Source organism: Poecilia latipinna, unplaced genomic scaffold (assembly GCF_001443285.1).
Source record: "Poecilia latipinna isolate Pla-1442-1.1 unplaced genomic scaffold, P_latipinna-1.0 Scaffold609, whole genome shotgun sequence".
Lineage (NCBI taxonomy): Eukaryota > Metazoa > Chordata > Actinopteri > Cyprinodontiformes > Poeciliidae > Poecilia > Poecilia latipinna.
In genome coordinates, this window is record NW_015113225.1 from 1 (window position 1) to 15,231 (window position 15,231).

General features: G+C 40.6%; 1 protein-coding gene across 1 annotated transcript; it reads left to right on the plus strand.

The window, feature by feature from the left end:
* Window positions 1-1,727: 1,727 nt before the first annotated feature.
* On the plus strand, window positions 1,728-15,028 carry LOC106953874 (calcitonin gene-related peptide type 1 receptor-like; the record flags this gene model as incomplete). The annotated part of the gene is made up of 6 exons (XM_015042953.1): window positions 1,728-2,028; window positions 2,894-2,954; window positions 3,148-3,214; window positions 3,312-3,530; window positions 4,599-4,640; window positions 11,880-15,028. Coding segments are annotated over 6 exons (912 nt in total), but the record flags the coding sequence as incomplete, so codon positions are not given.
* Window positions 15,029-15,231: the final 203 nt, after the last annotated feature.

The window sequence follows — 15,231 nt, forward strand, 5'->3', positions numbered from 1 at the left end:
ATGTTTCTGGCTGACATTGATTCAATGTTGTTTCAATCATTCTGTGCTATCTGGGTTGTAGGAAAGATTTGCTTTTCCCAAGAAAACATGCGTTTTCTATTTTCTGTGGTGTGGGGATACAAAGTCTGGTTTGGCCTGCAAGCATCGTAGAAGGACCTCGGCCTCAAAGCTTTCTGTCGAACCCGGGAGGAGATTGAACACAAAGGGGATCTAGATAATCTACTGCTGGGGCTTTTACGACCAGAACCTTTCAGACCTTGGTGTACAGTGCTCCTATAAAAAGTTTTAACCCTATGATGCAGATATGATGATGAGTCAAGCCCTTTTCTGTTTTGTGGGAAAATTTTAAAAGAGTGGAATTTATTTATTCAGTTTTTTTTTCCTTTATTGAATTAAGTACAATGTAATTGCGCTAAACCAGCTTGACAACTTGAATTAAACACTTAGGTGGTGGGTGCCTAGGACAGGGCTTTGTGGCACCTCACAATGCTGAGTTTACTTTAAAACTACATCAGTTTTAGGAAGATACTTACGGCAGCTATGAAAATTCTTTCAGATGCGTCAATGAATGAAAACGGCAATTCATTTGAAACTTTTTTAAAAGTACTGGACTAAAATACCAAAATATATTTGCGCTTAATTATTTTTCAAAGGCTCTTTGCTTTTTTTTTTGTTTTTCCATGAAGACTTTCCATGATGAAAAGTTTTGCAAGATGGTGGATTTTCTGCAGCCTTTTGTCCCATAACAAACAAACAAACAAACAAAAAAAACCTCCAAGTTACACTGACTGGTGTAACTCAAATGTGCCTTTCGGCGTGAGCGACAGTGAGCATGGTTGTTTACTTTATGTGTCGGCCATGACGACGGACTTGGCGAGCTGTCCTGCGTGCGCGCCGGCCGCCTCTCGGCTGAGATCAGCTCCGGTCCCCACACAACCCTGAGCAGGATTAAGTGATTTCAGAAAATGAGTGAGTGAGGTAGATTTTCAGCTCATTCAGTCATTTTGCTCTTTTTTTTTTTTTTTTTTTTTTTCGACAGTCGGCAGAAGAACTACGACTTGCAGCACATCCACAAGTGGTGTCGATAATTATAACATTAGCAGGCTGCGGTTTGATGAGATTGACATGATAATAATATATCATTAAAGTCATCACTTCTTAATGTAATGACTTAATCAAGGAACAGAAACCATAATGAGATGTGCTGTCATTTTTGTCGCGTTGCAGCGGCGGTTTCATAAGTAGCATATAACCCACGTGGTTCTCCATGAGCTACTTTTTTCAATTATTTTTTGTACTGTTCAACAAACACAATCACAGATGCCTCTGACTTTCGAGCAAAAATCACCATTTTCAACTCCACTCACCTCCAAAGGGGGCAAATGAATAAATGTCTTTTCAGCCCGGGAAGCATAACGCCTCCTAATGATTGTCTGCCAAAAGCAATGAAACATCCCATTAGATCATTTTTTTTTTTTTTTTTTCTTTTTTTTTTTGATGTCTTGCTGAGTTGATGTTAGGAGTGCTTAAACTGAATCCTTTTTATACAAATGCTGTAAATATACATATATGCAAATCTGCAAAAATATTAATTTCTCTGAGACGTCACACTTTGTCAAGTGTTGCATGATAAAGTAAATGAAATGTGTTTTAGGTTCAAAATACGAAAATCTGCAAAAAATAAAAAATAAAAAAATAAAAATAAATAAATTGAACATTTCCCTCCTTTTTCACAGTTAAGCTGTACTTTGTGCTGGTCTTCCGGGGAAAATCTCAATAAAACACCGTGTGAAAATGCAAAGCAAGGTGGGAGTATTTGTGACAGCAAAAGCGCAACAAGTAATCGCTTCTCGTATTTTGTCCCCTCCCTGCAGGTTAGCTGTAAGGTTCTGCACTTCTTCCACATGTACATGTTGGGCTGCAACTATTTCTGGATGCTCTGTGAGGGCATTTACCTGCACACACTCATCGTGGTGGCTGTGTTTGCAGAGGAGCAGCACCTGCACTGGTACTACCTGCTGGGCTGGGGTGAGTTTTTTGAGTCACAAGGCTGTTTCATAAAAACGTACAGGGTTTAGAATTATGACTGCAGCTTCTGGTTTTTGACACAGAATGTCAGATTGTGGACATGCTGACGGCTTTATAAGCCCTTTTGTGGGTTAATTTGACTCTAGTCGTTTTTTTCTTCCCTTTCTTTGAACCAGTGTGTCTGATAATCGTCACCATTTTAAATATTCAAGTCCTTGAGGCCGGGTTTTCTGAGAAGTGTGCAAAATGCCTTACTAAAGCGTCCGTAACCTTCGACCTTTTTCATATTTTATCCAACTTCAGTATACTTTACTTTGTTCTTAAAGACTTGACATAAATGAGCCCAGTATCAATAACCACTAACTTTTTGTTTCTACTTCACAATGATGAGCTACTATTTCATTAGACTTACAATAGGATACATTAAAGTTTGTGGTTTCAGTGCAACAAAATGTGAACAAATCAAAGGGATTTGCGTACTTTGCGATGGCTAAAGAAAAGTCTTTTTTGTTCATCTCCATCTGCAGTTGATCTGTTGCAGAGTGCAGTTGGTGTGTGAAAAATAAACTACACAAGGATTTTTGTGTTTGTGTCCAGAAAAGAAGTTTAAAAAAACTAAACAAAAAAAAAATCTGAGTCTAGTCTCCCCTGGAAGAATTTCAAATTACACTGAAGTGTCACTGAAAATCCCCCATGTGGCTTTTCATTTGTCACCGATGAAACAAAACGAGGATCGGAAGACGTATCAAAGCAAAAACCTTCAGAGATATTTTCTAAAGTAACGCCGTAAAGGAGCTCAGCACAACTAAGGGACGCATGATGATGAATGAGCGCTGCCTCATATGGTTGTCTTTTCCCCTTCCAGGCTTTCCTCTGGTGCCCGTGTCCATCCACGCCGTAGCGAGGAAAAAGTATTTTGACGACAAGTGAGTAATGTTCCATAAAGCTTGAGCAAATAAACAAAGAGCGGTTTACACATGTGTAGCGCCGTGCGCGGCGGAGTGAGAGCGTGCCGGCCTGTGCGCATATGTGTTTTCATAACGTGTGTGTTCGTGTGTTTCTTGGGCAGCGAACAGTTCTGACTGAGATATTTATTTATTTTTTTTCTTCTCGCTGTAGCTGTTGGATGAGCGTTGAGACCCATCTGCTCTACGCGGTACACGGACCCATAGTGGCAGCCCTTCTTGTAAGTCTGCTGCTTCCACTTAAGCTTCGTCGTGATTCACAGCTTTTGACGCAGGGCGGCGTTTGTTTGAACGCAAAATCGTCTTTTTTTGACTCAGGTCAACCTCTTCTTCCTGCTGAATATCATAAGAGTGCTGGTGACAAAGTTGCGAGACACCCACCGAGCCGAGTCCAACATGTACATGAAGGCGGTGAGAGCCACCCTGATCCTGGTGCCCCTGCTCGGGATCCAGTTTGTCATTTTTCCTTGGCGGCCGGAGAACCGTCTGGCCGGTGAGGTCTACGAGTATGTCATGCACATACTCATGCACTACCAGGTAGGTACCGAGATGCGGCATTAATCGAAAGTGCCAGATAAAGTCAAGAAAGAGTTAAAGGAGCAGACTGTTACAAGTTATGATGGTGCTGCTGTAATGCTCTGTGAATGGATGCCATTTCAGGCAGGCCATATAAATATTACGGTAGTAATGAGGGAAACGTATTAAAAGATTGCTTGTAATAATAAAATATCACGTTTTTTAAAAAAATGGAAACCAAACCTCAGTGTGCATCCAGAGTAAAACTCTCCCCTGTCGTCGTTGACATTTTGAATAGAAAAGGTTTTGGCTCACTTTTCAGATAGTACTTGTGTTGCTCCTGTTGGGGTCAGAAGTTTACATACACATGTGTGTCAAACAGGTTTGAGGCTCTGACAGGATTTATATGAATTCCTGTTAGTTTGTTTTTTGTTGTTGTTCATTGTTAGTTTTTAGCTTCTCTAAGCATATTTCACAACATCCTTGAATTAATTGAATTGAATATATATGGATCTAATGGTTTTGCAATGTGTCATGAGATGATCTTTGTTGTAAAAATAAAGCAAATGTAATAACTGTGGTTACTATGTGTTACTATGGCCTCGTAGCTCAGACTTTGCTAGCTTACTATAAGACTGTATCTGACGGGGGTCTTTGCTAAACGTAGTCGTAGTTTAACTGAGAGCTGCGCATAGTTACCATAAATGAGAGATCTGCATAGAATCAGTGGCCTGTTGTCAAGCTAGTTCTCTGGTTGTTTTAAACCCAAATGAGTTGTTTAATTTAACCAGCTAGCAACTAGCTTAGCCTTCCGACTCTGGTCAAGCACCGGCAGAAGCCATTAGGCTTTTCACTGCGGGAATTTCAAATGAACTCGAACATGTCAATTTTTACACATGTCCTCTTCGGGAACGAAAAATTAATTTAGCAGTAGAGAGTGACGTTGCTGTCCAGCAGCTGGTATTTCATTACTCGATCCTTAGTGGGTGCTTTTAGTCCTGAACATGCTAACCAAATTTTATTGATCACGGATAAATTGATTTATGGATGGATGGAAATGAATGATTTTTTTTTTTTTTTTTTTTTAAGGGTTTGCTGGTGGCAACAATATTCTGCTTCTTCAATGGAGAGGTAAGGAACACTCCTAATTTTACGCAAACTGTATTAAAAAGACTTTTATGTAAATACCAGTGCTTTTCCCATGATTTTCATCTAAAAATAGAGATGGATGTTAGGGAAAGTTGAAGAGGAGAACCCAAACCAGAGATAGAAAGGCAGATTTGGATACAAAAGGAAAGTCTCCACGCACGGGAATGAAAAACAAAAATACACCAGCTATATTTACAATTGCGGGGAGATGAAACAGTGTATAAATACCAAGAGAAACAGGGGAAATTGTCAAGGAAAAAAATTTTAATGAACAACAAAAAAGAGACACACGCTGCTGTTGATAAACTAATATATCCTCTTATGTTATGCATCTTATAATGCTGCCACACTGGTTTATTGTTGTTTTGAGAGTGAGAGAACATGGGCTAGTATTCTGACAATCTCTTAGTTTAGCATCCAGCAGCTGTCTATATATACTATATTTACATATACATTTATGACAGTGATCTATGAAAATACCTTATTTAGTTCAAGGCATTTAGACAAAAATCTGTGCTTCAGTTTTAGCATAGTCTTGCAAGGATTAATTTATAATTACATTTTTTAAAAAAAGTATTGGTGGTGGTGAAAGAGTAAAGCGAAAAATGGAATTAGTATAAGGCTTAAGTAAATCTGCTTATTCTGTAGTATTTTTTTTCTCTTTTTACCTTTTTTACTTTAAATATTACCACTGAAACTAAATAATTGATTTTAGATGGCTAATTACATTTGATTCACAAGCCCTGACATTGCTGCTCAACAGGCATCCCAACTTTACTTAAAAAAACAACACCACACACACACACACACACACACACACACACACACACACACACACACACACACACACACATGCAGACTTTACCGTAGTAGAAATAGTGGACAACGCTCTGTCAGTTTTCACACTAAAAATGTCCAAACACCCAATTATCTTTCACATGAACAAGAGCCGTGTGTCACAGTGGGGCACTGAAACAGTGAGGGAGGGGCAATTTCAGAGTCAGAGTATTCCTTATTGCTGGAGAAAACTCACCCCTCTTTGGGTGAGTTGTCCATGGCTCCTTAACAAAGATCTTCAAACTGTAAAAAAAAAAAAAAGAAAAACATCTGTAGACTTTAAAATTCAACTTTTTAAAGTCTAGGTGTATCTATGTGGTTAGCAGATAGACTAGTTATCAGTTGCCCTCATTTTAGACCAGTGGTTCTTAACCTGGGTTCGATCGAATCCCTGGGATTCGAATCCCTGGGATTCGATCGAACCCCAGGGGTTCGATGAGTCGGTCTCAGGGGTTCGGTGGAGCCTCTGCCGCGGAGGTAAAGACACACTTGTGTAAAGTCGTGATGACGCCCCGCTTTGCCATCACTTGCTGCAGAGGATCATGTTACATTGCTGAGCCAATCAGAGCTGCGGAGGAGCACTGATTGAAGGAGTTACACTCTCTGCATGGATTTGAACTTGTGTCTTTAATTACTTCAGCAAAACTCATCGTTTTTACCAAATTCTGTAGCTTTCGGTGTACTTCTAAATCTGCTCCTTAGTCGCGTCTTTTCGGGGTTGGTACTGCCTCTAGTGGCGTGAGGGTGGTAACACAACTAATATAATTACATTACTAAATCAGAATACCGCAAAGTCTTTATTATTTATTATAAATTTTTCATTCTTTTAAGGATGTAGAGCTTATTAAATGATCTAAACAAGACCTTAAAGTGGTTCCAGTTTCTCTCGATGGCCAACCTGCTGAAACTGTGGCAAATTTTAAATACCTTGGGTCGTTCCTGGACAGTCAGCCCAACTTTGCTGAAAACACTGACTATATTTTGAAGAACTGTTCTCAGAGACTCTGCCTTTTAAGAAGACTTAGTGATCTTGTCTATGTCCTGAATTTGGGGGGGAAATCATATTTTATTTATCACTACAGAAGGGTTCAGTGAATGCGCATATGAAACTGGTGGGTTCGGTACATCAAAAAGGGTTAAGTCCCTCTGTTTTAGATTGTTCCTTTATAATTCCTGTAGTCCATGTTTTGACATGACTTTGCTATCCTGAATGGGGCAATTGCCCTTTTGTAAAGGTCAGCATCCACCTGTTATCCTGAGACCTGCTCAGCCATAAAGCTGCTCACTGCTGGAGGCATTATTTTTGGGACATCTGGCATCATCAGCTAAGACATGTTTGGATTTTATTTTTAGGTTGTATCTCTTCCATATGTATCTGCTCTTGACACTATGTCAAAATGTGAAACATGGACACTAAATACAAGGTCAAAGTTTTGTTTGTAGTAGGTTTTAAGTTCCTTTTGGTTCTTGTCCCTTAGAAACCCAATCTGAAGCCGGTTAATGCAGAAAGGTCACATCAAGTGACGAGTCAGACTAGGCATATAATGACTGTTTGGGATGCCGAGCTTAACTGGAAATTAACTTTCCTTTCACATCCCCATGTCAGCCCTTCTAAATCTGTCGGCAGCTGAGAGACAAACATCCTTAGCTGGATTTAGATCTCTTACGAACATTTGCTTACGAGGTTAATGAGCTTGTGGAGACTTCTAGGCTCTCCGACATCAATGAGTGAAAGACGCTTTTAAGCTTCACGTCTTCAAGAAGCTTGAATTGAAGGTTTTTATCACCTTGTTCTGGTGCATTGCAGCTTAAACTGCGTACAAAGAGCAGACCGTTAAACTCAACCATCTGTGTGAGATTTTGGCAGAGCAAAACGGTGAAATTTGAAAACTTGCTTGACGTGCAGCAGCGCGCTAAAGAATTTGCACCTCTGGAAAAAAAAATCTTTTCATCTTTTCATGGTGTGGTCTGTAACTTCAATGATTTTAATTGGGTTTTCACAAAACAAAGCAGTATTTAATTGTGATGTAGGAGAAAAAAAAGATGTTTCATTTTCCTGCCTGTTTAATGCAGAAGCACCATTGAAATAAATAATTATTTAAACATACTTTATATTAAATCCACATTTCTGTATTAAAAAAGACTTTATTTTTTTACCGGTCTGATGTAATGTTCTAAGTTTCCATTAGCTGTATGTGAAAAACCATCATAATTATCTGTGTGTAACCAATGTAATCCATGCTGTTTCATTTAGTGAATTAAGATACTAAGATAAAAAAAAATAACATTAATTCTAATTTGTCAAATGTACATACTGGCATATTTTAAGCATATAGTCACGCTCAGCAAATGTTCTGATCTCTGTTAGTTAAACAAAAAGTTCCTTTTTTGCTCTGTTTCACAACGATGCTGTGAATTTTGTGGTTGTAAGACGACGACATATGACGGAATAGCTTAGCAAAAGCAATGTGAGCTGAGGTCGGCCGTTCCTGTGTATTTTTCGTGGAATAAAAACCTGTCCCGTCAACAGTCCGTCCCTCGGTTAGACGATGACATATTGTTTTATGAACTCAAGCAGAAGGCTCGAGTTCATAAAAACGAAGGCCAAAACAGTCAAGCACACAACAAGCAGATGTTGGCGCAAACCGACAAAAGTCATCCTACCGTGGAGTTAGGGTTTCTGCCTTGTGTTTTTCAAAACACGTCAGCTATTAACTCCTACACGAGCAGCCAGGAGAATCGTCTGAAACTATGTAAACGACTCTGTGAGTGAAAACAACGTGCAGCGCACATGTTTAAAGGGCAAGCGCACAACCTGTCAGAGGGGAGCGAGCGAGGTTTGTTTTTCTTCACCCACATAACGACCAATTCATGCGCCCTTAATCAGGACAAGAGTTTCTGGGGCTGGGCTCAATTCACTTTTTTTTTTTTTTTTTTTATTTCAAGGCCAAGCTGCACAGACCTGCCTTGTTTCATCAATGGCCCTATTGTGACGCGAGGGCAGCCAGACAAACAGCTTCCAAGTTGTGTTTGTGTCGTCAACCAAGATGTCCTACATGGAAGCTTTAAGCCTCAGCTGCTCTTTTGTCTCATTACGACAATTAGCAGCTTCATTAATATCATTACGGCGCTATGCGGTAACGTGCTCACACCAGTATCGGTGTGCTGCTCCGAACAAACTGGTTTACACTGAGCTTCTGGTGCGATCGCGACCCAGTACGGAGTTTGATTAGTGTGAACATGTCCCCACAAAACATGACACGAGCACGCATGACATGTTCTGCATAGATTGTCTTTCACTAAGCAAATCTTTACAAAGAGACGCATCTTTTCCACAGTAGCAGCGCAGCCCTGCAGGCTTTGAGATGTAATGAGTGAGAACTGACAAGTTCTCCTCCGAGTTGATGTGTGATACTGTTGAAGCAAAAATAAAACTGTTCTGGTAGAAAAATATACCAAGAACTGTAAAAGATTTACCTTAGTACAGTAGCAGAAAAGGCGTCATTACTCATAAAAAGAGCCATATTTCTTCCACTAGAATTATAATACTGGTACAGAGCAAATAATATTAAATGAATGTATGTTTAATTTTTCTAAACTTTTGATTGGCTGTCTTAAAGGTTGAATGTACACCCAGGAAAAAAACACACACAAAAAAACACATTCTCAGTAAATGATTTTGTGATATGGTTTCAAAGACAAACCCTGCCTTTGATTTGCCTTAATTTAAAAAAAAAAAAGTCATATTGCGGTCATCTACATTACATTAACATGACAATGTGCATTTGCTGAACTATCATCGTTCTGCCCTTGCTGCCTCTCTCACTTCACACCTTCTCACCAACTCGTCTCTACTACCAACTCAGAGGTGTAATGTTTGACTCACTTTCTCACTGTTAGCCTCTCATTACTGCAGTACAGACCCTGTCAGCAAGCAGCAAACAGCAGTCTAAAAGAAAACCTTCAACAAAAACAAGCGAGGCTGAATCCAATGAAAGAGTGAATATTCACAGCAAAATGTTATATAAACTTGAAATACCTAAAAGTATCACTTGGATCGCTAAACTTTTTTTTTTTTTTTGCTTCCACTTGTTGAACGCAGGCAGATTTTCTCTGCAGAGACATCTACTGTTTAAAAGGAGAACTGCAGTAAGCGTAGTGGACCTGAAACAGCGGGGTCAGCTCTGTTCACGTTGAAGCCAGAATGCCGAGGCTATTTACATGAGTGTTTATAAAATGAATCGCAGATTCCTTTTACCTAGAATTTCAATTTAAAAGCAAAGTTTCCGCCATGCCTATCTGGAGGCTCAAATCTGTGTTACTGCAAATGCCGGGAAAGTTAAGGATCACGGCAATGTGAGTCACGGGTGTGTAGCCTGAAAATTTCTTTCATTTTAAGGCTGGCGGTCACTTCATCCTGCCTCCGTCACTTTGCAAAAATCTGTTTAAGTCAAGCGACCTAGTTTTGTCATCTGTTTAAATCCTCTGGGGCCTGCGTGGGGCTCTCTCTGCGGCTCAGATTTGTTTCTGAATCCTCACCTCACACAAACCGTGTGCAGTCTGACCCAATCTCCTGCTCCCCTTTAAGAGGGAATGATAGGGCAGCAGACACTACTAAGTGAAAATAAGGAATGTTGGTAAATTATTTTTCTTTTTTCTCAATTTTGACAACATGCTCTGACTCAGAAATGTCATTCTTAACTTTCCTTTCTGACACAGTGATTGTTATTGCAGTTTTGCAGAGACCCTTTGACCTCGATGTAAGAAGCCATTTCTCTCTCTCTCTCTCCATCAAGACTGCACCTTCTGTATTCTCTGCAGACGCTCGTATTTCATTTGTGAGGAAATGCAACTTAAACGCGATGCGAAACAGTTAACACCTGTAGCGAACGGTGGCTGAGTTTGCGTGGGCTTGCCATTAGCGCTGTTTGCTTTGTGAATGAGATGCGGAGACAGAGTAGAAGAAAAAAGTTGAGTCCGTAAGATGTTTTTTAATGAGTCAGAAGCTGCTCAGTGCACTAATTAGGTTTAAATAACTTGTTGCCTCCTTAAGTATTTTAATGGCTGCAGCAATTTTCCAACAAACTACATATGTTCTGTTCGTCACAGTGAATCTGCAAGAATCTCTGTCAGTCCGTCTACGCAGCAAAGCCTCCGACTCTTGTCAGTCGCCGTCCCTGCTGAATTTTGTATTTGCGAGATAATTGCGTTTCTTTATATAACACCGCGACTGATTAACGCGCTAAAGACGAAAGAGAGAGGGGTTTTCAGGGATTACTTCCAGTAAGTCATCAGGCTAGTAATGGATTTTGAGATGTTACAGACTGGATTTGATTCATTTGCTTATTAAAAGTGTTTTCTGTGTCAGATGCTCACAGTAAGACTCCGTTAATGAACTAATTTCTCAAGTTCCTCTCTGACACTGAAATGGCTGCAAACAAACATGTCGATGTGGAAAAATCTGCACCCTGTTATTTTTATCAGACTGAAAAATGTCAGACAAAAATCTGGAAGCTCTTTTACTCGTACCTTTTAGATTTTATTTGTTATAGGAACAAATTCGTTACGGCACTAATGGTAGAAAAAAAAAATGCCTGGATTAAAGATTGCACTCCTACTCTTATGAGCTGATTTGTCCCCAAGCAAAACCTCATCGCAAGACCTTTCAACGGGATCCGTCCGAAGCTGCAAAAGAAATAGTTCACAGCTCAGCATAATTATGAATTAAAATGGCCCAGTCAAAGCCCGGTTATAAATCCAAATGAGAAGCTCATGTAAAGACTAGAAAATGACCGTCAACGCAAACTATGCACCCAATCTGGTGAACATGGACTATTCTGTGACTTCAGCTCAAAATGCAGCTAGAGATGTTTTTCTTTTTAAGCTTTGACTCGGGGTAGTTGAACACAAATGCACGCTGTGCTTTTTTTTTTTTAATTCTTACGAGCTAGAAAAATATCAGACAAACATTTATTCGTTCCTTCGCCTTTTCAGAATCACACGATCTGTTAGTCTCATAAGACCCCAACAAAATACGTCAAAGTCTGTGGTTTGTGACGTGACAAGAGTGTAAAAACGTGGTTCGAATATGTTTGTGAGGCTCCGCGTCAGTTGCGATCAGTGTCAGTTTGATGAATATTCTCGCATAATGTCGGTTACGTGGTGTCTGCCCTCTAACCCCACACCGAAACCACACGATGTAAATCTAAATGTCTGCTGGAGCCATTAGGAGAGCAGATGGGAGGAATAAAATAAAAGATGTTGAATTTGGGGGCAAATGTTTTCTTTTTAGTCTTTTTTTTATTATTATCATTTTAATAAGACCTGTGCATTTTTTTTATTATTATTATTTTTTTTTTGTATGTCTGTTTCTGTGTCCTTCAGGTGCAGGCGGCTCTGAAGAGACAGTGGATGCAGTACAAAACCCAGTGGGGTCAGCGACGGAAGGACCACTGCTCGATGCGCTCCACGTCCTACACGGCCACCTCCATCACCGAGGTGCCGGCCTTCATGTACCACCACGAGTGCAACGCCGAGCACCTGAACGGCTGCCACACGAAGGACTCGGAGCTGGTGGCGCTCAAATCGGGAGACACGTACGCTTAGACTGCGCTTTAGAGTCGGAGCGCGACGGCAGACACACACCACGCCGAGTCAGAAAAGGAGAAAACGATTCCGTTCTAGCCGCCTCATCTCAGCGAATAAGTCTCGGAGGCTAATTTGTCCGGCACGGGGGGGGGGAGTGGAGGGGGTGAATGTATACGGGTCTGAGTCGGAGCGCTCGCCGGGGAGAGAGAGGATTAGCTACGAGACTGAAGCATTTTATTTACACTTTACTCTTACGTTGCTGCTGCAGCTCTTTTTTTTTTCCCAGCCCCCCCGAGAACATTGATGTCGAGAACTTGCGATGCGAGAGGAGAGAGCTGTTCATGATGTCTGCTGACTTTCTAAAGCTGCTATTCTGTTGTGTGTGTGTGTGTGTGTGTGTGTGTGTGTGGCTCGGCTCACAGAGACAGAGAGGAAATCAAATTACTGCAAACTGGGGTGCTTTCTGTTCTTGACAACAGTACTAAATGTGACACTTCAGTGGGTGGCGGTTCTAACGCTTTACGACTTCGACAAACGGAGTCGTACCATTATTATTATTATTCCTATCAAGCTGAGGACCACATCATTCCTGACCTCACCTATACCAAAGGGTGCTGTTTGTTCATCACAGCTACGAGGACGGAAAGCAGAGGTTCAACATCCCTTCACACACGTTAAGTTAATATGACATGGAAGACGTAACATTTCTAGACACTATTTTATCCCTACAGTTCTGGAATTATGTACATATATGTATGTTAAATTTTGTTTTCTTTGACAAAAGGTGTTTTCAGTGTTTTAAAATGACTTTATGCTTCAATTTCTGTTTGCGTTTTACTTGTTAGTTCCTAACTCTGTGCTACCCGTGCGTCCCGTGATGCTACATTCCTGACGGCTTTGTTGTTTCAGAGTTGCTGTGTCTGTGCCGATGCCGAATATCAACAGGGCTGAGAGGTAAAGTGCATATTCTAGACAGAAAAAAAAAGAGAGAGAGAAAGATATAAAGGGTTTATCAGTCACAGGAGTTCATTTTGCTGAGCTAAGTGGAGAGCGGCATCAGCTTTGCCCGGAAGTCCTGATAAAAAAAAAAAAAAATGTATTATCGCTCCTTCTTGAAGCTCTCTGCGGTTCGTCCTCGGCCGTCGTAGCGGTGCGTTCCTCTGTCCTCCGTGCGTACATGCAGGGGTTCGTTTCATAGCCTTCTGTGTGACTGACAAAAAAGATGTGGGCGCAAATCTTAGTGTTACACTGAAGAGAACCAACCGAAGTCACAACTTTTACACGAGGGCACAAACGTAATTTATTAACTTATTCTTTCCTTGTTTTCTCCACTCTCTTAATTTAAACAGTTTTGGTTAACTGCTCTAATCATTGTGAAGATTAATGTTTTAATTTTAGGCTTTTGATGATTCGTTTGAGCTATTTTTGTGTCAGGATGGAGTGAAAAAAAAAATAAAAGTCTGTATCCAAATGTGTAGAATAGCTGCCAAAGTTAACCTACAGCTAAATTTGAGAAGTAAAAGGTTTTTCAAGTAATGTTTTAAAGATTGTTCCTACTTTAAAGTTGGATCTTTACTCTTCACTGCCCCTGTCTTTACTTTGGGTACATGCCGTCCGTCTGCCAGTCCGGAGCTGGAATCTTAACCCTCTCATTCTTCTTCAGCCCTGACGGTGCCTCACACTTTGACGGTGCCTCAAACACGGCAGATATGTTTCTAAGTACCTCTTCAGCCATTCTGTTGTTGAATTTGGTGCATGTTTTACCTGTTTCCATCTTACACCTCACATTAAGTACCTTGCCTCTGCAGGAAAGGTAAGTAGGCCTTTCCTGCATCTTGGGTCTTAATGATATGGTTGACGCCGGTTTCTATTGCTATTCTGCTATGTGCCTGTCGTTGGATCTGGCATGAGCAGCGCCTCAAACTATTCCTCAATCCAACCTTACCTCCCTATTGGTAGGAATTATCAATACCGGCCAATCAGTCCGCATGTGATACATGCTTAACCTTTCAAGATGGTTCCTCTTTGTCCTTCTCTTGCGCCTTCGATTCCTGTCTCCAGAGACATTCACTTAGCAGTCCTCAAAGAGGGAGGCCACCTTCCTGATGTCCTCCAAGACCTTTGCTGGGTTATTCAGCATGGTGGTTTTGATGCTCAAAGGGTGAAGGGTTAGGTTTAGGTTTTCTCTTATTGTTCAGTCTCGGGGTGGTTGACTTACAATGAAACCCCCATAAGGAACTTGCGGCCTGCTCAGCTATCTGTTTGTTACGGCGTCTCCATGGCCTCCACCTCTAACGGCAAGTCGTACACCTCTTTCAGCAGCTATTCAGTCTGACGCCTTGACGAACTCTTCTTTAGGCTGCCTCTAGCTGTTTGAAAAACACAAATCACGGCAGCAATGTGACCCCTCATCAATGGAGATCAACTCATTAAACCTTAGAAGACACGGAGAGTAACTCAGCAGTGCTACGTTCGAGATTTCTCCCATTCTAAAGGACAGAACAAAGTGCGCCACTTCTCAGAAAACATCTCCTCGGTATTTAATATAATGTCTTACATCAGATATATTTGGTCATCCCTTCACAACAAAGTGCTGTTCTCAATTTGGTTCTCTTCAAGCATCACTGCTACGTAACAAACTCCCGTCAGTTCTCTCTCTTTCTCTCTCGAACCATCTGTTGTACGTCAATGGCAAGAATTGACAAGCATGGACTCGCTGCAGTTGCAACATAACATTGTCGGACCACAAAGCTGCCAAAGGATTTGTTTTTGCTTCATGATCAGAACTTCTTTGGATGGGTCTAGGAAGAGAGTGATTTACACGGTCACTGAAACTTGACAAATTTTTTTTACATTTAAAACAATCTTCAAAAATCCCAGAGGGCTATTACGCAAGAAGACCACATTAAATGAGTCAAAGAAAGTCAGGCTTCTTTGGAAATCATTAAAAAAAATGTTAGTACTGTAGTTAGTACTGTATGTCTGAGGGTTTTTTTATTATTATTATTTATCAGCCTTTTGCCAATAGGAAAAGAAGAGTGACAATCATTGATAGAAGAGCGGTTTTACAAAAAAAAAAAAAAAAAATGTCACGTCCTAAAAATGTACATGTTCTATTTTATTATTAAACTCATCCTCCTCTTCGCTG